Below are 24546 nucleotides of genomic sequence, written 5' to 3'. Positions count from 1 at the left end.
GTGAGGAACTCTGAATAGACTTCATAACTAGAACCGTGAGGAACGCTGTATAGACTTCATAACTAGAACCGTGAGGAACGCTGTATAGACTTCATAACTAGAACCGTGAGGAACTCTGAATAGACTTCATAACTAGAACCGTGAGGAACTCTGAATAGACTTCATAACTAGAACCGTGAGGAACTCTGTATAGACTTCATAACTAGAACCGTGAGGAACTCTGAATAGACTTCATAACTAGAACCGTGAGGAACTCTGAATAGACTTCATAACTAGAACCGTGAGGAACTCTGTATAGACTTCATAACTAGAACCGTGAGGAACGCGGTATAGACTTCATAACTAGAACCGTGAGGAACTCTGAATAGACTTCATAACTAGAACCGTGAGGAACTCTGAATAGACTTCATAACTAGAACCGTGAGGAACTCTGAATAGACTTCATATCTAGAACCGTGAGGAACTCTGTATAGACATCATAACTAGAACCGTGAGGAACTCTGTATAGACTTCATAACTAGAACCGTGAGGAACGCTGTATAGACTTCATAACTAGAACCGTGAGGAACTCTGTATAGAGTTCATAACTAGAACCGTGAGGAACGCTGTATAGACTTCATAACTAGAACCGTGAGGAACTCTGAATAGACTTCATAACTAGAACCGTGAGGAACGCTGTATAGACTTCATAACTAGAACCGTGAGGAACGCTGTATAGACTTCATAACTAGAACCGTGAGGAACGCTGTATAGACTTCATAACTAGAACCTTTAAAAGACGAAAACACCTCCATTTTTGTGGGATGCGCTGGGGGGATACTATCGAACCCTGACCTGTTCACCGGATGTGCTACCTGTCCCAGACCTGCTGTTTTCAACTCTCTAGAGACAGCAGGAGCAGTAGAGATACTCTTAATGATCGGCTATGAAAAGCCAACTGACATTTACTCCTGAGGTGCTGACTTGTTGCACCCTCGACAAATAATGTAATTATTATTATTCGACCATGCTGGTCATTTATGAACATTTGAACATCTTGACCATGTTCTGTTATAATCTCCACCCGGCACAGCCAGAAGAGGACTGGCCACCCCACATAGCCTGGTTCCTCTCTAGGTTTCTTCCTAGGTTTTGGCCTTTCTAGGGAGATTTTCCTTGCCACCGTGCTTCTACACCTGCATTGCTTGCTGTTTGGGGTTTTAGGCTGGGTTTCTGTACAGCACTTTGAGATATCAGCTGATGTACGAAGGGCTATATAAATACATTTGATTTGATTTGATTTGTAACCAGGAGGAGAGGCCTCATTTAACACAGTAAATTCATCAGGTTTAAGCCATGTTTCAGTCAGGCGAATCACATCAAGATTATGATCAGTGATTAGTTCATTGACTATAACTGCCTTGGAAGTGAGGGATCTAACATTAAGTAGCCCTGTTTTGAGATGTGAGACGATCTCTTTCAATAATCTAGTGAGATTTCTAAGACGAACATTACCACGTTTAGTTTTGCCTGCCCTACATCGAGGCACAGACACGGGTCTCAATGGAGATAGCTGAGCTACACTGACTGTGCTAGTGGCAGACTCCACTAAGCTGGCAGGCTGGCTAACAGCCTGCTGCCTGGCCTGAACCCTATCTCATTGTGGAGTTTGAGGAGCCCTGTCTATGTCGGTAGATAAGATGAGAGCACCCCTCCAGCTAGGATGGAGTCCGTCACTCCTCAGCAGGCCAGGCTTGGTCCTGTTTGTGGGTGAGTCCCAGAAAGAGGGACAATTATCTACAAATTCTATCTTCTCTTGGGAGTGGTAGAAAACCGTTTTCAACCAGTGATTGAGTTGAGCGAGTCTGCTGTAGAGCTCATCACTCCCCCTAACTGGGAGGGGGCCATGAGACACTCACTCAGCCAGCACCATCTTCAGATTAACCTTTACGTCGGAAGCCCCCCCCCCCCCCCCTGGTAAACAGTGTGAGATTGCTGGATGAATGTTTACAAGTCTAATATTACGGGTAATGGAGTATGTGATGTAATGGAGATGCCAATGACTGTTGGCTACTACTGCTACTTATTGGTTTTCAATGTGTCATAGCTGATGGTGGGAGGCCTCACACACACAAACATGTACTCACACGCAATCAATTATCTGTTGATGTTTGCTTCAGCCAGAACAGATTTCAGTTGATGTTTAAGTGACACACACACACACACACACACACACACACACACACATTTTACCTTGGTCAAATACACACCAAGTCAAATCAGCTGAAGTCGGCAGGTCAGAGGTCAGGGGTTATAGCGGTGGTTGAAGTCAACATCACTTGGTTCACACAGATATCTGATTAGATAGACCGTATTCAGAACAAACAGACACTCAGGCTGTTGATTGATTTAGAGGTCAGGGGTGAGATGTCAGGGGTTATAGCTGTGGTCCCACTGAAGGCTTTGTCTCTAATTGACTGCAATGATGTCCATCAATATTCACATTAATATGTATTAGACTGGAGAGAAGGCCTTTAATGCTCCTGAGGGCTGGACTAAAGACATTCGACTGGAGGTTCAGGAGGGTAGACTAAAGATAGACTAGAGGTTCAGGAGGGTAGACTAAAGACAGACTAGAGGTTCAGGAGGGTAGACTAAAGACAGACTAGAGGTTCAGGAGGGTAGACTAAAGACAGACGAGAGGTTCAGGAGGGTAGACTAAAGACAGACTAGAGGTTCAGGAGGGTAGACTCAAGACATTAGACTAGAGGTTCAGGAGGGTAGACTAAAGACATACTAGAGGTTCAGGAGGGTAGACTAAAGACAGACTAGAGGTTGAGGAGGGTAGACTAGAGACATTAGTCTAGAGGTTCAGGAGGGTAGACTAAAGACATTAGACTAGAGGTTCAGGAGGGTAGACTAAAGACAGACTAGAGTTCAGGAGGGTAGACTAGAGACATTAGACTAGAGGTTCAGGAGGGTAGACTAAAGACAGACTAGAGGTTCAGGAGGGTAGACTAAAGACAGACTAGAGGTTCAGGAGGGTAGACTAAAGACATTACACTAGAGGTTCAGGAGGGTAGACTAAAGACAGACTAGAGGTTCAGGAGGGTAGACTAAAGACAGACTAGAGTTTCAGGAGGGTAGACTAAAGACATTAGACTAGAGATAATGAGCAGCATTAGTTCTGGAGGTTGGAGCTTTTCCTTCCTGGTTCCTTCTGGGTTCAGATCTCTTCTCTTAACACGTATGGACCCAGAGTTTAATCTCTTCTCTTAACACGTATGGACCCAGAGTTTAATCTCTTCTCTTAACACGTATGGACCCAGAGTTTAATCGAGCTTCTGACAAATTACTCAAGACTTTAGTTCCGGGTTAACCGAGATTAGGAGGCCTGTAATCTCTCGTGGACATATTTTCGGTGGACAGATGAAACGACGAGAATCTGTCAAGACTCTGGTTTAGATAAACTAGGGGAAGGGAGGGGTTTGGCCATGATCATCACAGGTGTAATTAGTGGAAGGGAGGGGTTTGGCCATGATCATCACAGGTGTAATTAGTGGAAGGGAGGGGTTTGGCCATGATCATCACAGGTGTAATTAGTGGAAGGGAGGGGTTTGGCCGTGATCATCACAGGTGTAATTAGTGGAAGGGAGGGGTTTGGCCGTGATCATCACAGGTGTAATTAGTGGAAGGGAGGGGTTTGGCCATGATCATCACAGGTGTAATTAGTGGAAGGGAGGGGTTTGGCCGTGATCATCACAGGTGTAATTAGTGGAAGGGAGGGGTTTGGCCGTGATCATCACAGGTGTAATTAGTGGAAGGGAGGGGTTTGGCCATGATCATCACAGGTGAAGAGACTTGCACGGAGGTAGTCACAATTGGTAACGTCGTTCCCTCCAGAAGTAAAACAGGAAATTACAAACTTTCGCGAGACAATTTTACTTCTGGGATCAGGCCTGCAACTTTCCTTTGTTCAGACGACAAGATATTCTCACAAAGTCATCTGCAACCCCCCCCCCCCTCTCTGTCTCTCTCTCCTCTCTCTCTCTCCTCCCTACCTCCATCCCTGCTTCTCCCTTTCTCTCCCTCTCCCTCTGTCTCTCTCTCCTCTCTCTCTCCTCCCTACCTCCATCCCTGCTTCTCCCTTTCTCTCCCTCTCCCTCTCCCTCTGTCTCTCTCTCCTCTCCTCTCTGTCTCTCCTCCCTACCTCCATCCCTGCTTCTCCCTTTCTCTCCCTCCCCTCTCTGTCTCTCTCCTCTCTCTCTCTCTCCTCTCTACCTCCATCCCTGCTTCTCCCTTTCTCTCCCTCTCCTCTCTCCTCTCTCTCTCTCCTCCCTACCTCCATCCCTGCTTCTCCCTTTCTCTCCCTCTCCCTCTGTCTCTCTCTCCTCTCCTCTCTGTCTCTCCTCCCTACCTCCATCCCTGCTTCTCCCTTTCTCTCCCTCCCCTCTCTGTCTCTCTCTCCTCTCTCTCTCTCTCCTCTCTACCTCCATCCCTGCTTCTCCCTTTCTCTCCCTCTCCTCTCTCCTCTCTCTCCTCTCTCTCTCTCCTCCCTACCTCCATCCCTGCTTCTCCCTTTCTCTCCCTCTCCCTCTGTCTCTCTCTCCTTTCCTCTCTGTCTCTCCTCCCTACCTCCATCCCTGCTTCTCCCTTTCTCTCCCTCCCCTCTCTGTCTCTCTCTCCTCTCTCTCTCTCCTCCCTACCTCCATCCCTGCTTCTCCCTTTCTCTCCCTCTCCCTCTTTCTCTCTCTCCTCTCTACCTCCATCCCTGCTTCTCCCTTTCTCTCCTTCTCCTTCTGTCTCTCTCTCCTCTCTCTCTCTCCTCCCTACCTCCATCCCTGCTTCTCCCTTTCTCTCCCTCTCCCTCTTTCTCTCTCTCCTCTCTCTCTCTCCTCCCTACCTCCATCCCTGCTTCTCCCTTTCTCTCCCTCTCCCTCTTTCTCTCTCTCCTCTCTCTCTCTCCTCCCTACCTCCATCCCTGCTTCTCCCTTTCTCTCCCTCTCCCTCTCTCTCTCTCCTCTCTCTCTCTCCTCCCTACCTCCATCCCTGCTTCTCCCTTTCTCTCCCTCTTTCTCTCTCCAGGATATACAACGTCTCCTTCCTGACTGTGTACTATCGTCCCGAGGAGACGGAGGACATCCCTTTTATCTGCTCAACCAATCGGGAGAACGGAATGCTGCGGTGTTCCGACGTTCCGCGCCGCCGAGTGGACGGGTCCTGGTGCATGCTGGGGGCAGAAGGGGTAGGGGAGGGGCCTGTGGCAGATGGACCAATAGGAGGCGGGTGTGTGAACTGGTACCAGTATTATAATGTCTGTCGGGCTGGGGAGCGAAACCCTCATAAAGGAGCCATCAACTTTGACAACATCGGATACGCCTGGATTGCTATCTTTCAGGTAGGAGATGTTATTGATGTCTGACTGTCTGACTGACTGACTGACTGACTGACTGTCTGTATGACTGACTGTCTGTCTGACTGACTGTCTGACTGTCTGACTGACTGACTGACTGAGGAAATGAATGAATAAATCAGGTAATTAATGTGTGGCTGGGTTGGTTGAATAATAATACTGAATAATCATAAATATTAATTCAGAACTAATTCTGTCAAACAGAGAAACATCCTAGACAGAGAGATATCTGTCACAGCTCAAACAGAGAAACAACAGAGAAACATCCTAGACAGAGAGATATCTGTCACAGCCCAACCAGAGAAACATCCTAGATAGAGAGATATCTGTCACAGCCCAAACAGAGAATCATCCTAGATAGAGAGATATCTGTCACAGCCCAAACAGAGAAACATCCTAGATAGAGAGATATCTGTCACAGCCCAAACAGAGAAACATCCTAGATAGAGAGATATCTGTCACAGCCCAAACAGAGAAACATCCTAGATAGAGAGATATCTGTCACAGCCCAAACAGAGAAACATCCTAGATAGAGAGATATCTGTCACAGCCCAAACAGAGAAACATCCTAGATAGAGAGATATCTGTCACAGCCCAAACAGAGAAACATCCTAGATAGAGAGATATCTGTCACAGCCCAAACAGAGAATCATCCTAGATAGAGAGATATCTGTCACAGCCCAAACAGAGAAACATCCTAGATAGAGAGATATCTGTCACAGCTCAAACAGAGAAACAACAGAGAAACATCCTAGATAGAGAGATATCTGTCACAGCCCAAACAGAGAAACAACAGAGAAACAACAGAGAAACATCCTAGACAGAGAGATATCTGTCACAGCTCAAACAGAGAAACAACAGAGAAACAACAGAGAAACATCCTAGATAGAGAGATATCTGTCACAGCTCAAACAGAGAAACAACAGAGAAACAACAGAGAAACATCCTAGATAGAGAGATATCTGTCACAGCTCAAACAGAGAAACAACAGAGAAACATCCTAGATAGAGAGATATCTGTCACAGCTCAAACAGAGAAACAACAGAGAAACATCCTAGATAGAGAGATATCTGTCACAGCTCAAACAGAGAAACAACAGAGAAACATCCTAGATAGAGAGATATCTGTCACAGCTCAAACAGAGAAACAACAGAGAAACATCCTAGATAGAGAGATATCTGTCACAGCCCAAACAGAGAAACATCCTAGATAGAGAGATATCTGTCACAGATCAGCACATGTCTCCCAAACAGAGAAACATCCTAGATAGAGAGATATCTGTCAAAGCCCAAACAGAGAAACATCCTAGATAGAGAGATATCTGTCACAGCTCAAACAGAGAAACAACAGAGAAACATCCTAGATAGAGAGATATCTGTAACCAAGTTTTGTAAAGAACATCCATAATTCTTGGCAGGAATCTCATCTCTGGAGAGTCTCTGGCATTTCCTCTCTTGACAAACTACCGGACACACACACACACACACACACACACACACACACACACACACACACACACACACACACACACACACGCACACGCACACGCACACGCACACGCACACACAGTAACACTAGTCTGTGTGTGTTTTTCCAGCCTGCTGTCTGTCCGTTCAGTATCATGTTTAAACCATGCCTTTCTTCTTAGCTATAATCTATACCGGTCTGATGTCCTTCAGTTGGACTGAACTACATAAATAATACTGTCTCTGTCAGATTGGGACGTTGCTGTTCTGTTAGGTAGGCCCTACTACGTCATCAACCAATGTGTGATTGTGAACTATCTTTGGGTGATCGCTGGTTTATAAATATTTATGTGTGATGTTGTTTTCTCTCCCTTTATTTCTCTATCTATCTATCTCTCCCTCCTCCCCCCATCTCTCTCACGATATCTCTCCCTCTCTCTCTCTCTCTCTCTCTCTCTCTCTCTCTCTCACACGGTACTATGTAATGGATGCTCACTCTCTCTCTCTCTCTCTCTCTCTCTCTCTCTCTCTCTCTCTCTCTCTCTCTCTCTCTCTAGGTGATAACTCTGGAAGGCTGGGTGGACATCATGTACTATGTAATGGATGCTCTCTCTCTCTCTCTCTCTCTCTCTCAATTCAATTCAATTCAAGGGCTTTATTGGCATGGGAAACATGTGTTAACATTGCCAAAGCAAGTGAGGTAGACAACATACAAAGTGAATATATAAAGTGAAAAACAACAAAAATTAACAGTAAACATTACACATACAGAAGTTTCAAAACAGTAAAGACATTACAAATGTCATATTATATATATATACAGTGTTCTAACAATGTACAAATGGCTAAAGGACACAAGATAAAATAAATAAGCATAAAGATAAAATAAATAAGCATAAATATGGGTTGTATTTACAATGGTGTTTGTTCTTCACTGGTTGCCCTTTTCTCGTGGCAACAGGTCACAAATCTTGCTGCTGTGATGGCACACTGTGGAATTTCACCCAGTAGATATGGGAGTTTTTCAAAATTGGATTTGTTTTCGAATTCTTTGTGGATCTGTGTAATCTGAGGGAAATATGTCTCTCTAATATGGTCATACATTGGGCAGGAGGTTAGGAAGTGCAGCTCAGTTTCCACCTCATTTTGTGGGCAGTGAGCACATAGCCTGTCTTCTCTTGAGAGCCATGTCTGCCTACGGCGGCCTTTCTCAATAGCAAGGCTATGCTCACTGAGTCTGTACATAGTCAAGGCTTTCCTTAATTTTGGGTCAGTCACAGTGGTCAGGTATTCTGCCGCTGTGTACTCTCTGTGTAGGGCCAAATAGCATTCTAGTTTGCTCTGTTTTTTTGTTAATTCTTTCCAATGTGTTAAGTAGTTATCTTTTTGTTTTCTCATGATTTGGTTGGGTCTAATTGTGCTGCTGTCCTGGGGCTCTGTAGTGTGTGTTTGTGTTTTTGAACAGAGCCCCAGGACCAGCTTGCTTAGGGGACTCTTCTCCAGGTTCATCTCTCTGTAGGTGATGGCTTTGTTATGGAAGGTTTGTGAATCGCTTCCTTTTAGGTGGTTGTAGAATTTAACAGCTCTTTTCTGGATTTTGATAATTAGTGGGTATCGGCCTAATTCTGCTCTGCATGCATTATTTGGTGTTCTACGTTGTACACGGAGGATATTTTTGCAGAATTCTGCATGCAGAGTCTCAATTTGGTGTTTGTCCCATTTTGTGAAGTCTTGGTTGGTGAGCGGACCCCAGACCTCACAACCATAAAGGGCAATGGGCTCTATGACTGATTCAAGTATTTTTAGCCAAATCCTAATTGGTATGTTGAAATTTATGTTTCTTTTGATGGCATAGAATGCCCTTCTTGCCTTGTCTCTCAGATCGTTCACAGCTTTGTGGAAGTTACCTGTGGTGCTGACGTTTAGGCCAAGGTATGTATAGTTTTTTGTGTGCTCTAGGGCAACAGTGTCTAGATGGAATTTGTATTTGTGGTCCTGGTGACTGGACCTTTTTTGGAACACCATTATTTTGGTCTTACTGAGATTTACTGTCAGGGCCCAGGTCTGACAGAATCTGTGCATAAGATCTAGGTGCTGCTGTAGGCCCTCCTTGGTTGGTGACAGAAGCACCAGATCATCAGCAAACAGCAGACATTTGACTTCTGATTCTAGCAGGGGGAGGCCGGGTGCTGCAGACTTTTCTAGTGCCCTCGCCAATTCGTTGATATATATGTTGAAGAGGGTGGGGCTTAAGCTGCATCCCTGTCTAACCCCGCGACCCTGTGTGAAGAAATGTGTGTGTTTTTTGCCAATTCTAACCGCACACTTGTTGTTTGTGTACATGGATTTTATAATGTCGTATGTTTTACCCCCAACACCGCTTTCCATCAGTTTGTATAGCAGACCCTCATGCCAGATTGAGTCGAAGGCTTTTTTGAAATCAACAAAGCATGAGAAGACTTTGCCTTTGTTTTGGTTTGTTTGATTGTCAATTAGGGTGTGCAGGGTGAATACGTGGTCTGTTGTACGGTAATTTGGTAAAAAGCCAATTTGACATTTGCTCAGTACATTGTTTTCGTTGAGGAAATGTACGAGTCTGCTGTTAATAATAATGCAGAGGATTTTCCCGAGGTTACTGTTGACACATATTCCACGGTAGTTATTGGGGTCAAATTTGTCTCCACTTTTGTGGATTGGGGTGATCAGTCCTTGGTTCCAAATATTGGGGAAGATGCCAGAGCTAAGTATGATGTTAAAGAGTTTTAGTATAGCCAATTGGAATTTGTTGTCTGTATATTTGATCATTTCATTGAGGATACCATCAACACCACAGGCCTTTTTGGGTTGGAGGGTTTTTATTTTGTCCTGTAACTCTTTCAATGTAATTGGAGAATCCAGTGGGTTCTGGTAGTCTTTAATAGTTGATTCTAAAATCTGTGTTTGATCATGTATATGTTTTTGCTCTTTATTCTTTGTTATAGAGCCAAAAAGATTGGAGAAGTGGTTTACCCATACATCTCCATTTTGGATAGATAATTCTTCGTGTTGTTGTTTGTTTAGTGTTTTCCAATTTTCCCAGAAGTGGTTAGAGTCTATGGATTCTTCAATTGCATTGAGCTGATTTCTGACATGCTGTTCCTTCTTTTTCCGTAGTGTATTTCTGTATTGTTTTAGTGATTCACCATAGTGAAGGCGTAGACTCAGGTTTTCCGGGTCTCTATGTTTTTGGTTGGACAGGTTTCTCAATTTCTTTCTTAGATTTTTGCATTCTTCATCAAACCATTTGTCATTATTGTTAATTTTCTTCGGTTTTCTATTTGAGATTTTTAGATTTGATAGGGAAGCTGAGAGGTCAAATATACTGTTAAGATTTTCTACTGCCAAGTTTACACCTTCACTATTACAGTGGAACGTTTTACCCAGGAAATTGTCTAAGAGGGATTGAATTTGTTGTTGCCTAATTGTTTTTTGGTAGGTTTCCAAACTGCATTCCTTCCATCTATAGCATTTCTTAATGTTACTCAGTTCCTTTGGCTTTGATGCCTCATGATTGAGTATTGCTCTGTTTAGGTAGACTGTGATTTTGCTGTGGTCTGATAGGGGTGTCAGTGGGCTGACTGTGAACGCTCTGAGAGACTCTGGGTTGAGGTCAGTGATAAAGTAGTCTACAGTACTACTGCCAAGAGATGAGCTATAGGTGTACCTACCATAGGAGTCCCCTCGAAGCCTACCGTTGACTATGTACATACCCAGCGTGCGACAGAGCTGCAGGAGTTGTGACCCGTTTTTGTTGGTTATGTTGTCATAGTTGTGCCTAGGGGGGCATATGAGGGAGGGAATGCTGTCAGCTCCAGGCAGGTGTTTGTCCCCCTGTGTGCTGAGGGTGTCAGGTTCTTGTCCGGTTCTGGCATTTAGGTCACCACAGACTAGTACATGTCCCTGGGCCTGGAAGTGATTGATTTCCCCCTCCAGGATGGAGAAGCTGTCTTCATTAAAATATGGGGATTCTAGTGGGGGGATATAGGTAGCACACAGGAGGACATTTTTCTCTGTTAGGATAATTTCTTTTTGAATTTCTAGCCAAATGTAGAATGTTCCTGTTTTGATTAATTTAATGGAGTGAGTTAGGTCTGCTCTATACCAAATTAGCATACCCCCTGAGTCCCTTCCCTGTTTCACACCTGGTAGTTTGGTGGATGGGACTACCAGCTCTCTGTAACCTAGAGGGCAACCAGTGGGTCCATCTCCTCTATACCAGGTTTCTTGCAGGATGACAATGTCTGTATTACCGATTTCTTTGGTGAAGTCCGGGTTTCTGCTCTTTAGGCCAAAGGCAGATGACCTCAGGCCTTGGATATTCCAGGATAATATAGTGAAGGCTTTTTGTTCCATAGAGTGTCCAATGTTGTTGGTCGTGGTTTAGCCTCAGGCCAGTAAGTGTGAGCAGAGCCTGCTGAGCATCTGGTACATGCCATTGGCTTGGGCGAGTGTGAGAGTGGGGGTTGGGACTGTTTGCCCGCTCACTACCTGGGCGTATGTGTGGCTTCCATGTTGAGGCCCTCTTTGCAGGGGTGGGGTGCATGGGGTGGGCAGGAGTGGCATAGGTCTGATCTGAGGGGGCCTAAATGGAGTGTGGGCATGGTTGACGTGGGGGGGTGTTGATTGGTTGGGGTGGGGGTGTGGATGTGTCTGGGTGTACTGTGGTCTGGATGTAATTCCTCTTGGCGTGGGTCCTCTATGTGTAGGTCCAGGGGGAGGTCCTGCAGATCTGGGGGGGTGTCTCGCTGGTCTGGGTGGGGTGTCTATTGATCTGTTGCTCCTGTGTGGAGTGTTGGGGATGCGTTTGAGAGCGATGTCCTTTAGAGTCCGGGCAAAGGTGGGCACTGCTGCCTTGTAGAGGTGGACCTGGTCATAGAGGCTGTTCAAGTCCAGGGTGGAGTGGTGGGCCAGGAAAACGTTTGGTTTTGAGGCACAGTCACGGGAAATACTTGCATTTACCCGCTGTATTGTGGCGGGGTGGAAGTCTTTTCGTGGTAGCAGGGTGGAGATAACCACTTGTGCGTTGGGGAAAGTAGAAGAAGCCTTTTCAATCACTCCCTTCAGTGCTGTGGCCACTCTTTCCTGCTGTGCTCTCAGGTCGTTTGTGCCTGTGTGTATTATTATGTGGCTGGGTGAGCCTAGTTTGGCCTCAGACAGAAGGTCTAGGGCGCGCTGGGTGTTTGGACACCAGAGTTTAGACACACTGTGTTTGGGAAAAAGTATTTTTTCTTCTATATATTTCCCATTTGAGTCCATAAGTAGTACAATCTGTGTCTTGTGTTTGTCCTCAGTGGGTGTGGGGGGGTTGACAGAAGGGCTATCAGGGTGGCTGACAGGGGGGGTGCTCAGAGGGGGTGAGAGCCTCTGGGCTTGGGGTTCTTCATTTGTCTGTTGTGCTGTGGTGTCGACTGTATGGTCAGGGTCTGGTATGGACTGTTCTGCTGTGGTGTCGAGACTTTTGTTGGGTGCTGAGGTGGGCTGTTCTGCTGGCTTCTCTGTGGGGGTGTCCACCTCTCTAGTGGGTTGTTCTCTGTCACACGCCGTCCCCCTCAACTTCTCCTCCATCCCCCTCACCCTCTCCTCCATCCCCCTCAACCTCTCCTCCACCAGCAGTCTGAAACTCTCCTCTAGTGCTCTGTTCTGCTCCTCTTTCTCCTGTTGTATTTGTCTCACCACTGTCCAAAGTGCAGATATGTCTCTGTCCACCTCCAGCTCTCCGGGTCTGGTTAAGGGGCTGTTGTTGTGCTGGACTGTTGTCTGGGTCTGTGCTGACTGAAGTGTAATCACCTGCTGTTCCAGCTCCACCTGCCTTATCTCCAGCTGGGTGAATTTGTCCTTCATTTCAATGAGGGAGTGGTAATCTGTGCTGGGAGGTTGACCCTCCGCTGGGGGTTGCTCATCTGTGGGGTTACATAATGAAGAGGTCTGGTCTGATCCTCTCGGGGTGGGGGTATCTTTATCAAGGGAGAGTTTCTCCTGCTGAGCTAATTCTTTGATTAGGTGAAAGTCCAGCTGAAACTGTTTGTGGTTACGCTGTACCATCACTGTTCCGGACTTATAGATATTTATATTACTTAACTCAGAGTCCTCGTTGTCAAGTATTCTGAGTTTCCACCCCTCGTTAATCCCCCCTCTCGTAACAGAGGGGTAGTGTGCTAATATAGCACTGTGCCATGCCAGGGGATGGTTTGTGTGGAAGATAAGGTTGCTGATGTTCCCATTTTTGTAATAGTCAGCAAAAAGTGTCTCTTGATTTTCCATAAGGAGCTTCATTTTGTAATCTTTTCTTCCCTTATCATTCTTTACATGCGCAGGGTACTGTATTTTAATTACCTCTGAACAGCGGGAGGGAGCTTCTAAGGCCTCTCCATTTGGTTGGGGTAGACTGTGTGACTCTCCTGCCATTGTTGGGCTAATGAGCTTTGACACCTCTCACTTGACACGTCAGTGCTATTTGAAGCTGTATCAAGTCAGTTCCAGGTTGGATGGTGTTTTCAGGTTTCTGTTGTTTTCCAGAGAATTTGCTGTATAGAGAAACAAATCTTGGTAGTTGTGAACCTTCCAGGTGATTCCGTAATTCCGTCCAAAATCAGGTTGTAGGTTTTAAGTTTTGATTTGAAGTAGGGGTTATGTTGTAGAGGGTAGAATCCAGTATGTGTTCCTGACAAAAAATCTAAGTTTATCTAACTCCTAATCTATCTTTTTTAAAGAAAATGCTGAAAAATGCAGGAGCTCATCTGATTGTGACTTCCTCTCTGCTCGCTCTCTCTCTCTCTCTAGGTGACAACTCTGGAAGGCTGGGTGGACATCATGTACTATGTAATGGATGCTCTCTCTCTCTCTCTCTCTCTCTCTCTCTCTCTCTCTAGGTGACAACTCTGGAAGGCTGGGTGGACATCATGTACTATGTAATGGATGCTCTCTCTCTCTCTCTCTCTCTCTCTCTCTCTCTCTCTCTCTCTCTCTCTAGGTGATAACTCTGGAAGGCTGGGTGAACATCATGTACTATGTAATGGATGCTCTCTCTCTCTCTCTCTCTCTCTCTCTCTCTCTCTCTCTCTCTAGGTGATAACTCTGGAAGGCTGGGTGGACATCATGTACTATGTAATGGATGCTCACTCCTTCTACAACTTCATCTACTTTATATTCCTCATCATCGTGAGTATCTTTATCAGACCACTACATCTAGGATTCAACTCCAGACAAACCAACTAGATTACCAGACCACTACATCTAGGATTCAACTCCAGACAAACCAACTAGATTACCAGACCACTACAACTAGGATTCAACTCCAGACAAACCAACTAGATTATCAGACCACTACAACTAGGATTCAACTCCAGACAAACCAACTAGATTATCAGACCATTACAACTAGGATTCAACTCCAGACAAACCAACTAGATTACCAGACCACTACAACTAGGATTCAACTCCAGACAAACCAACTAGATTACCAGACCACTACAACTAGGATTCAACTCCAGACAAACCAACTAGATTATCAGACCACTACAACTAGGATTCAACTCCAGACAAACCCACTAGATTATCAGACCACTACAACTAGGATTCAACTCCAGACAAACCAACTAGATTATCAGACCACTACAACTAGGATTCAACTCCAGACAAACCAACTAGATTACCAGACCACTACAACTAGGATTCAACTCCAGACAAACCAACTCGATTATCAGACCACTACAACTAGGATTCAACTCCAGACAAACCAACTAGATTACCAGACCACTACAACTAGGATTCAACTCCAGACAAACCAACTAGATTATCAGACCACTACAACTAGGATTCAACTCCAGACAAACCAACTAGATTATCAGACCACTACAACTAGGATTCAACTCCAGACAAACCCACTAGATTATCAGACCACTACAACTAGGATTCAACTCCAGACAAACCAACTAGATTATCAGACCATTACAACTAGGATTCAACTCCAGACAAACCAACTAGATTACCAGACCACTACAACTAGGATTCAACTCCAGACAAACCAACTAGATTATCAGACCACTACAACTAGGATTCAACTCCAGACAAACCAACTAGATTATCAGACCACTACAACTAGGATTCAACTCCAGACAAACCAACTAGATTATCAGACCACTACAACTAGGATTCAACTCCAGACAAACCAACTAGATTACCAGACCACTACAACTAGGATTCAACTCCAGACAAACCAACTAGATTATCAGACCACTACAACTAGGATTCAACTCCAGACAAACCAACTAGATTATCAGACCACTACAACTAGGATTCAACTCCAGACAAACCAACTAGATTATCAGACCACTACAACTAGGATTCAACTCCAGACAAACCAACTAGATTATCAGACCACTACAACTAGGATTCAACTCCAGACAACCAACTAGATTACCAGACCACTACAACTAGGATTCAACTCCAGACAAACCAACTAGATTATCAGACCACTACAACTAGGATTCAACTCCAGACAAACCAACTAGATTACCAGACCACTACAACTAGGATTCTAGGTACGTCCACACCAAACTCATGTTGATTAGGTACGTCCACACCAAACTCATGTTGATTAGGTACGTCCACACCAAACTCATGTTGATTAGGTACGTCCACACCAAACTCATGTTGATTAGGTACGTCCACACCAAACTCATGTTGATTAGGTTCGTCCACACCAAACTCATGTTGATTAGGTACGTCCACACCAAACTCATGTTGATTAGGTACGTCCACACCAAACTCATGTTGATTAGGTACGTCCACACCAACTCATGTTGATTAGGTACGTCCACACCAAACTCATGTTGATTAGGTACGTCCACACCAAACTCATGTTGATTAGGTACGTCCACACCAAACTCATGTTGATTAGGTACGTCCACACCAAACTCATGTTGATTAGGTACGTCCACACCAAACTCATGTTGATTAGGTACGTCCACTCATGTTGATTAGGTACGTCCACACCAAACTCATGTTGATTAGGTACGTCCACACCAAACTCATGTTGATTAGGTACGTCCACACCAAACTCATGTTGATTAGGTTCGTCCACACCAAACTCATGTTGATTAGGTTCGTCCACACCAAACTCATGTTGATTAGGTACGTCCACACCAAACTCATGTTGATTAGGTACGTCCACACCAAACTCATGTTGATTAGGTTCGTCCACACCAAACTCATGTTGATTAGGTACGTCCACACCAAACTCATGTTGATTAGGTACGTCCACACCAAACTCATGTTGATTAGGTTCGTCCACACCAAACTCATGTTGATTAGGTACGTCCACACCAAACTCATGTTGATTAGGTACGTCCACACCAAACTCATGTTGATTAGGTACGTCCACACCAAACTCATGTTGATTAGGTACGTCCACACCAAACTCATGTTGATTAGGTACGTCCACACCAAACTCATGTTGATTAGGTACGTCCACACCAAACTCATGTTGATTAGGTACGTCCACACCAAACTCATGTTGATTAGGTACGTCCACACCAAACTCATGTTGATTAGGTTCGTCCACACCAAACTCATGTTGATTAGGTACGTCCACACCAAACTCATGTTGATTAGGTTCGTCCACACCAAACTCATGTTGATTAGGTACGTCCACACCAAACTCATGTTGATTAGGTACGTCCACACCAAACTCATGTTGATTAGGTACGTCCACACCAAACTCATGTTGATTAGGTACGTCCACACCAAACTCATGTTGATTAGGTACGTCCACACCAAACTCATGTTGATTAGGTACGTCCACACCAAACTCATGTTGATTAGGTACGTCCACACCAAACTCATGTTGATTAGGTACGTCCACACCAAACTCATGTTGATTAGGTACGTCCACACCAAACTCATGTTGATTAGGTACGTCCACACCAAACTCATGTTGATTAGGTACGTCCACACCAAACTCGTGTTGATTAGGTACGTCCACACCAAACTCATGTTGATTAGGTACGTCCACACCAAACTCATGTTGATTAGGTACGTCCACACCAAACTCATGTTGATTAGGTACGTCCACACCAAACTCATGTTGATTAGGTACGTCCACACCAAACTCATGTTGATTAGGTACGTCCACACCAAACTCATGTTGATTAGGTACGTCCACACCAAACTCATGTTGATTAGGTACGTCCACACCAAACTCATGTTGATTAGGTACGTCCACACCAAACTCATGTTGATTAGGTACGTCCACACCAAACTCATGTTGATTAGGTACGTCCACACCAAACTCGTGTTGATTAGGTACGTCCACACCAAACTCATGTTGATTAGGTACGTCCACACCAAACTCGTGTTGATTAGGTACGTCCACACCAAACTCATGTTGATTAGGTACGTCCACACCAAACTCATGTTGATTAGGTACGTCCACACCAAACTCATGTTGATTAGGTTCGTCCACTCATGTTGATTAGGTACGTCCACACCAAACTCATGTTGATTAGGTACGTCCACACCAAACTCATGTTGATTAGGTACGTCCACACCAAACTCATGTTGATTAGGTTCGTCCACACCAAACTCATGTTGATTAGGTTCGTCCACACCAAACTCATGTTGATTAGGTACGTCCACACCAAACTCATGTTGATTAGGTACGTCCACACCAAACTCATGTTGATTAGGTTCGTCCACACCAAACTCATGTTGATTAGGTTCGTCCACACCAAACTCATGTTGATTAGGTTCGTCCACACCAAACTCATGTTGATTAGGTACGTCCACACCAAACTCATGTTGATTAGGTTCGTCCACACCAAACTCATGTTGATTAGGTACGTCCACACCAAACTCATGTTGATTAGGTACGTCCACACCAAACTCATGTTGATTAGGTACGTCCACACCAAACTCATGTTGATTAGGTTCGTCCACACCAAACTCATGTTGATTAGGTACGTCCACACCAAACTCATGTTGATTAGGTACGTCCACACCAAACTCATGTTGATTAGGTACGTCCACACCAAACTCATGTTGATTAGGTACGTCCACACCAAACTCATGTTGATTAGGTACGTCCACACCAAACTCATGTTGAATAGGTACGTCCACACCAAACTCGTGTTGATTAGGTACGTCCACACCAAACTCGTGTTGATTAGGTACGTCCACACCAAACTCGTGTTGATTAGGTACGTCCACACCAAACTCGTGTTGATTAGGTACGTCCACACCAAACTCATGTTGATTAGGTACGTCCACACCAAACTCATGTTGATTAGGTACGTCCACACCAAACTCATGTTGATTAGGTACGTCCACACCAAACTCATGTTGATTAGGTACGTCCACACCAAACTCATGTTGATTAGGTTCGTCCACACCAAACTCATGTTGATTAGGTACGTCCACACCAAACTCATGTTGATTAGGTACGTCCACTCATGTTGATTAGGTACGTCCACACCAAATTCATGTTGATTAGGTACGTCCACACCAAATTCATGTTGATTAGGTACGTCCACACCAAACTGATGTTGATTAGGTACGTCCACTCATGTTGATTAGGTACGTCCACACCAAACTCATGTTGATTAGGTACGTCCACACCAAACTCATGTTGATTAGGTACGTCCACTCATGTTGATTAGGTACGTCCACACCAAACTCATGTTGATTAGGTACGTCCATACCAAACTCATGTTGATTAGGTACGTCCACACCAAACTCATGTTGATTAGGTACGTCCACACCAAACTCATGATGATTAGGTACGTCCACTCATGTTGATTAGGTACGTCCACACCAAACTCATGTTGATTAGGTACGTCCACTCATGTTGATTAGGTACGTCCACACCAAACTCATGTTGATTAGGTACGTCCACACCGAACTCATGTTGATTAGGTACGTCCACACCAAACTCATATTGATTAGGTACGTCCACACCAAACTCATGTTGATTAGGTACGTCCACACCAAACTCATGTTGATTAGGTACGTCCACACCAAACTCATGTTGATTAGGTACGTCCACACCAAACTCATGTTGATTAGGTACGTCCACACCAAACTCATGTTGATTAGGTACGTCCACACCAAACTCATGATGATTAGGTACGACCACACCAAACTCATGTTGATTAGGTACGTCCACACCAAACTCATGATGATTAGGTACGACCACACCAAACTCATGTTGATTAGGTACGTCCACACCAAACTCATGTTGATTAGGTACGTCCACACTAAACTCATGTTGATTAGGTACGTCCACTCATGTTGATTAGGTACGTCCACACCAAACTCATGTTGATTAGGTACGTCCACACCAAACTCATGTTGATTAGGTACGTCCATACCAAACTCATGTTGATTAGGTACGTCCACACCAAACTCATGTTGATTAGGTTCGTCCTGTAGCGTGGACTTTATGTGGCAGTTGGCAACCAACTTTAAGGTGCATCACCACCATCAACTGGACTGGAGTGTGGACCTCAGTTCATCTTTCAATCTCCCACATGGGTATATACCAAGACAGTCATGAAGAGGGCACAACAAAACCTTTTTCCCCTCAGTTCATCCTTCAATGGGAATATGCCCCTAAAAACGAATGAGGAGATGGGAGACGCTGGACTTAGTTCACAAATTGAACTAAGTTCTATTTTAACACCTGGCTACTCAGACACTGGTTGAGCATTTTGTGTTGCAATGTTCGCGCACGTCATGAGCGCGGTGTGGTCAGCATGTAAGGGTTGGTATCAGGCTGATTGGTCGGCTATGAGCCAGTAAAGAGGGCTTTACTATTCTTAGGTAGCAGAATGACTTTAGCTTCCCTCCAGGCCTGAGGGAACATACTTTCTAGTAGGCTTAAATTGAAGATATGGCAGATAGAGGACGATATTGTGGCAGGTAGCCTATCAGGGGTGGCAGGTAGCCTATCAGGGGTGGCAGGTAGCCTATCAGGGGTGGCAGGTAGCCTATCAGGGGTGGGATGAAGAAATCAGTCCTGCGTAGAACTCTAGTTCAAATGCAGCCTTTAACATTGACTGAAATAGCAGCAGGTTGCCTAGTGGTAAAGAGCATGGTTTACTAAGGGTTGGTAACAGGCTGATTGGTCGGCATGTTAGGGTTGGTAACAGGCTGATTGGTCGGCATCTTAGGGTTGGTAACAGGCTGATTGGTCGGCATCTTAGGGTTGGTAACAGGCTGATTGGTCGGCTATGAGCCAGTAAAGAGGGCTTTACTATTCTTAGGTAGCAGAATGACTTTAGCTTCCCTCCAGGCCTGAGGGAACATACTTTCTAGTAGGCTTAAATTGAAGATGTGGCAAATAGGAGCGGCAATATCGTCTGTTATTATCCTCATTCATTTTCCATCCAAATTGTCAGACCCCAGTGGCTTTTCATTGCTGATAGATAACAATATTTTTTTCACTTCTTCCACACTACGTTTACATAATTCAAAATTACAATGCTTGTCTTTCATAATTTAGTCAGATACACTTGATGTTTAGTGTCATGCCTAAGTTTTCTAATCTTGCCATTGAAAGAAAAAAAATCTGTTATTGCCAATATCAGTGTGTTTTGTGATGAATGAGCATCTGATTCAATGAATGATGGAGCTGAGTTTGCCTTTTTGCCCAAAATGTCATTGAATGCTTTTTATGTGTGTGTCAAGTGCAGCGTCTGGTTGCTCCTCATTACACACCACAGACCAGCAGCGTCTGGTTGCTCCTCATTACACACCACAGACCAGCAGCGTCTGGTTGCTCCTCATTACACACCACAGACCAGCAGCGTCTGGTTGCTCCTCATTACGCATCACGGACCAACAGCGTCTGGTTGCTCCTCATACACACCACAGACCAGCAGCGTCTGGTTGCTCCTCATACACACCACAGACCAGCAGCGTCTGGTTGCTCCTCATTACACACCACAGACCAACAGCGTCTGGTTGCTCCTCATTACACACCACAGACCAACAGCGTCTGGTTGCTCCTCATTACACACCACAGACCAGCAGCGTCTGGTTGCTCATCATTACACACCACAGACCAGCAGCGTCTGGTTGCTCCTCATTACACATCACGGACCAACAGCGTCTGGTTGCTCATCATTACACACCACAGACCAGCAGCGTCTGGTTGCTCCTCATTACACACCACAGACCAGCAGCGTCTGGTTGCTCCTCATTACACACCACAGACCAGCAGCGTCTGGTTGCTCCTCATTACACACCACAGACCAGCAGCGTCTGGTTGCTCCTCATTACACACCACAGACCAGCAGCGTCTGGTTGCTCCTCATTACACATCACGGACCAACAGCGTCTGGTTGCTCCTCATTACACACCACAGACCAACAGCGTCTGGTTGCTCCTCATTACACACCACAGACCAACAGCGTCTGGTTGCTCCTCATTACACACCACAGACCAACAGCGTCTGGTTGCTCCTCATTACACACCACAGACCAGCAGCGTCTGGTTGCTCCTCATTACACACCACAGACCAGCAGCGTCTGGTTGCTCCTCATTACACACCACAGACCAGCAGCGTCTGGTTGCTCCTCATTACACACCACAGACCAGCAGCGTCTGGTTGCTCCTCATTACACATCACGGACCAACAGCGTCTGGTTGCTCCTCATTACACACCACAGACCAACAGCGTCTGGTTGCTCCTCATTACACACCACAGACCAACAGCGTCTGGTTGCTCCTCATTACACACCACAGACCAACAGCGTCTGGTTGCTCGTCATTACACACCACAGACCAGCAGCGTCTGGTTGCTCATCATTACACACCACAGACCAGCAGCGTCTGGTTGCTCCTCATTACACATCACGGACCAACAGCGTCTGGTTGCTCATCATTACACACATCAGACCAGCAGCGTCTGGTTGCTCATCATTACACACCACAGACCAGCAGCGTCTGGTTGCTCCTCATTCCACACCACAGACCAGCAGCGTCTGGTTGCTCCTCATTACACACCACAGACCAGCAGCGTCTGGTTGCTCCTCATTACACACCACAGACCAGCAGCGTCTGGTTGCTCATCATTACACACCACAGACCAGCAGCGTCTGGTTGCTCCTCATTCCACACCACAGACCAGCAGCGTCTGGTTGCTCCTCATTACACACCACAGACCAGCAGCGTCTGGTTGCTCCTCATTACACACCACAGACCAGCAGCGTCTGGTTGCTCCTCATTACACACCACAGACCAGCAGCGTCTGGTTGCTCCTCATTACACATCACAGACCAGCAAATATTCTTCACATCCACAACATATGAATCACTACAAAACGTATTGTATGACCTCTTATACACTATATTAGGCCCAGCCTGACCTCTTATACACTATATTAGGCCCAGCCTGACCTCTTATACACTATATTAGGCCCAGCCTGACCTCTTATACACTATATTAGGCCCAGCCTGACCTCTTATACCACTATATTAGGCCCAGCCTGACCTCTTATACACTATATTAGGCCCAGCCTGACCTCTTATACACTATATTAGGCCCAGCCTGACCTCTTATACACTATATTAGGCCCAGCCTGACCTCTTATACACTATATTAGGCCCAGCCTGACCTCTTATACCACTATATTAGGCCCAGCCTGACCTCTTATACACTATATTAGGCCCAGCCTGACCTATTATACACTATATTAGGCCCAGCCTGACCTCTTATACACTATATTAGGCCCAGCCTGACCTCTTATACACTATATTAGGCCCAGCCTGACCTCTTATACACTATATTAGGCCCAGCCTGACCTCTTATACACTATATTAGGCCCAGCCTGACCTCTTATACACTATATTAGGCCCAGCCTGACCTCTTATACACTATATTAGGCCCAGCCTGACCTCTTATACACTATATTAGGCCCAGCCTGACCTCTTATACACTATATTAGGCCCAGCCTGACCTCTTATACACTATATTAGGCCCAGCCTGACCTCTTATACACTATATTAGGCCCAGCCTGACCTCTTATACACTATATTAGGCCCAGCCTGACCTCTTATACACTATATTAGGCCCAGCCTTTGGAACGTTGGCTACTATATTGTGATCACTACATCTGATGGATCTGGATACTGCTTTCAAGCTAATTTCTATAGATGTGATCAGTACATGTTGATGATTTCATTCCTGTGCTGTTTGTAACTACCCTGGTAGGTTGACGGATAACCTGAACCAGGTTGTAGGCACTGACTACAGTTTGAAGTGGGCCCAGAAAATATACATCTCTGTTGATATCACATACATTATCAAGCATTTCACAAGTTAACCAGATACTGACTGTTAGCACTTGGTGGTCTATAGCAGCTTCCCACCAGAATGGGCTTTAGGTGAGGCTGTAGCCATATGACTTCAACACTATTTAACATGAGGTCCTCCCTGAGGATGTGGTTCTGAATATGTGTGTGTGTTGTCACGGTAACTCTATGTGTGTTGTCACGGTAACTCCGTGTGTGTGTTGTCGTCCCTCCCTCTCCAGGTGGGCTCGTTCTTCATGCTGAACCTGTGCCTGGTCGTCATAGCGACCCAGTTCTCAGAGACAAAGCAGCGCGAGAACGCCCTGATGAGGTCGGAGCAGCGTGCCCGTTACCTCAGCAATGCCTCCACTCTGGCTTCCTATCAGGAGCCGGGGTCCTGCTACGAGGAAATACTGCGCTACATCGGACACCTGTACCGCAAACTGACCCGCAGAGTCGCCCGGGCCGTCACACACTGCTCTACACACACACCTCGCTGTACTTGTTGGACACGCACACACCAACACACACCCAAAGGAGAGGTGAACGGACTGGCCAATCGGCACTCGGGACACACCCATGGCGTCTTCCACCTTCGTCCTCCTCCTCTTCCTCGTCCGTCTAACTGTGTGGGGGTGGAGATGAGTAACGGGGGAGTAGGGAGGAAGGGCAGGGAGTTAAACTACCCCTCTATCTACCCTCACGACCTCTACGACCTGACCCCCGACCCCAGCTACATGACCTCCAGGGGGAGGGGCCACACCGTCACACTGGTGTTAGAGCACGATAAGAGTGAGTGAGTGTGTTCTCAGTGTGTGTGTGTTCTCAGTGTGTGTGTGTTCTCAGTGTGTGTGTGTTCTCAGTGTATGTGTGTGTAGTAACGAGTCTCCGTCAGCTGTGTGTGTTGACAGTCTGGCGTTACCTGTTTTCAGAGGCAGAGCACAGGGAGTCGTTGCCGTGCCCCTACTGCGTCCACGACGACCAGCTTTGTGACAACGACCATGCCGATTTTGAACCTAGCAACCAGGGCCATGGCAACCTGAGCCCTCGCCGCGTTAACAGCCTTCGGCGTGTAGATGGACAGGCCTTGAGGCCAATCAGAGACCTAGTTGGGTGGTGGGCGGAGCTACAGGCCAGGTTGGAGCATGTAAGACTGTTGGACTTATTGACGTTGTCACTGATCATATAGTTAGACTGATCTGATCCCTATCTGTGTTTTAGATATTGACTGTAGGACTTATTGACGTTGTCACTGATCATATAGTTAGACTGATCTGTTCTATATCTGTGTTTTAGATATTGTAAGTTATAACATGTTATGTTTATGTTTCTTCATACAAGAAATGTACTTAAAAAATTA

At 45.6% G+C, this 24546-nt stretch overlaps 1 protein-coding gene across 1 annotated transcript in view; it reads left to right on the top strand.

Moving 5' to 3' along the window:
* cacna1hb (calcium channel, voltage-dependent, T type, alpha 1H subunit b) overlaps nt 1-24546 on the top strand; it is a 104850-nt gene that overhangs the window by 17369 nt on the left and 62935 nt on the right. The window contains exons 6-9 of the mRNA XM_031811433.1: nt 5065-5377; nt 13963-14055; nt 23429-23978; nt 24119-24333. Coding sequence (XP_031667293.1) covers nt 5065-5377; nt 13963-14055; nt 23429-23978; nt 24119-24333 — 1171 coding nt within the window. The remainder of the gene's footprint in view (nt 1-5064; nt 5378-13962; nt 14056-23428; nt 23979-24118; nt 24334-24546) is intronic.

The sequence above is a fragment of the Oncorhynchus kisutch genome, unplaced genomic scaffold (genome assembly GCF_002021735.2).
Source record: "Oncorhynchus kisutch isolate 150728-3 unplaced genomic scaffold, Okis_V2 Okis01b-Okis20b_hom, whole genome shotgun sequence".
Lineage (NCBI taxonomy): Eukaryota > Metazoa > Chordata > Actinopteri > Salmoniformes > Salmonidae > Oncorhynchus > Oncorhynchus kisutch.
This window is presented reverse-complemented; position numbering and strand designations above follow the sequence as displayed.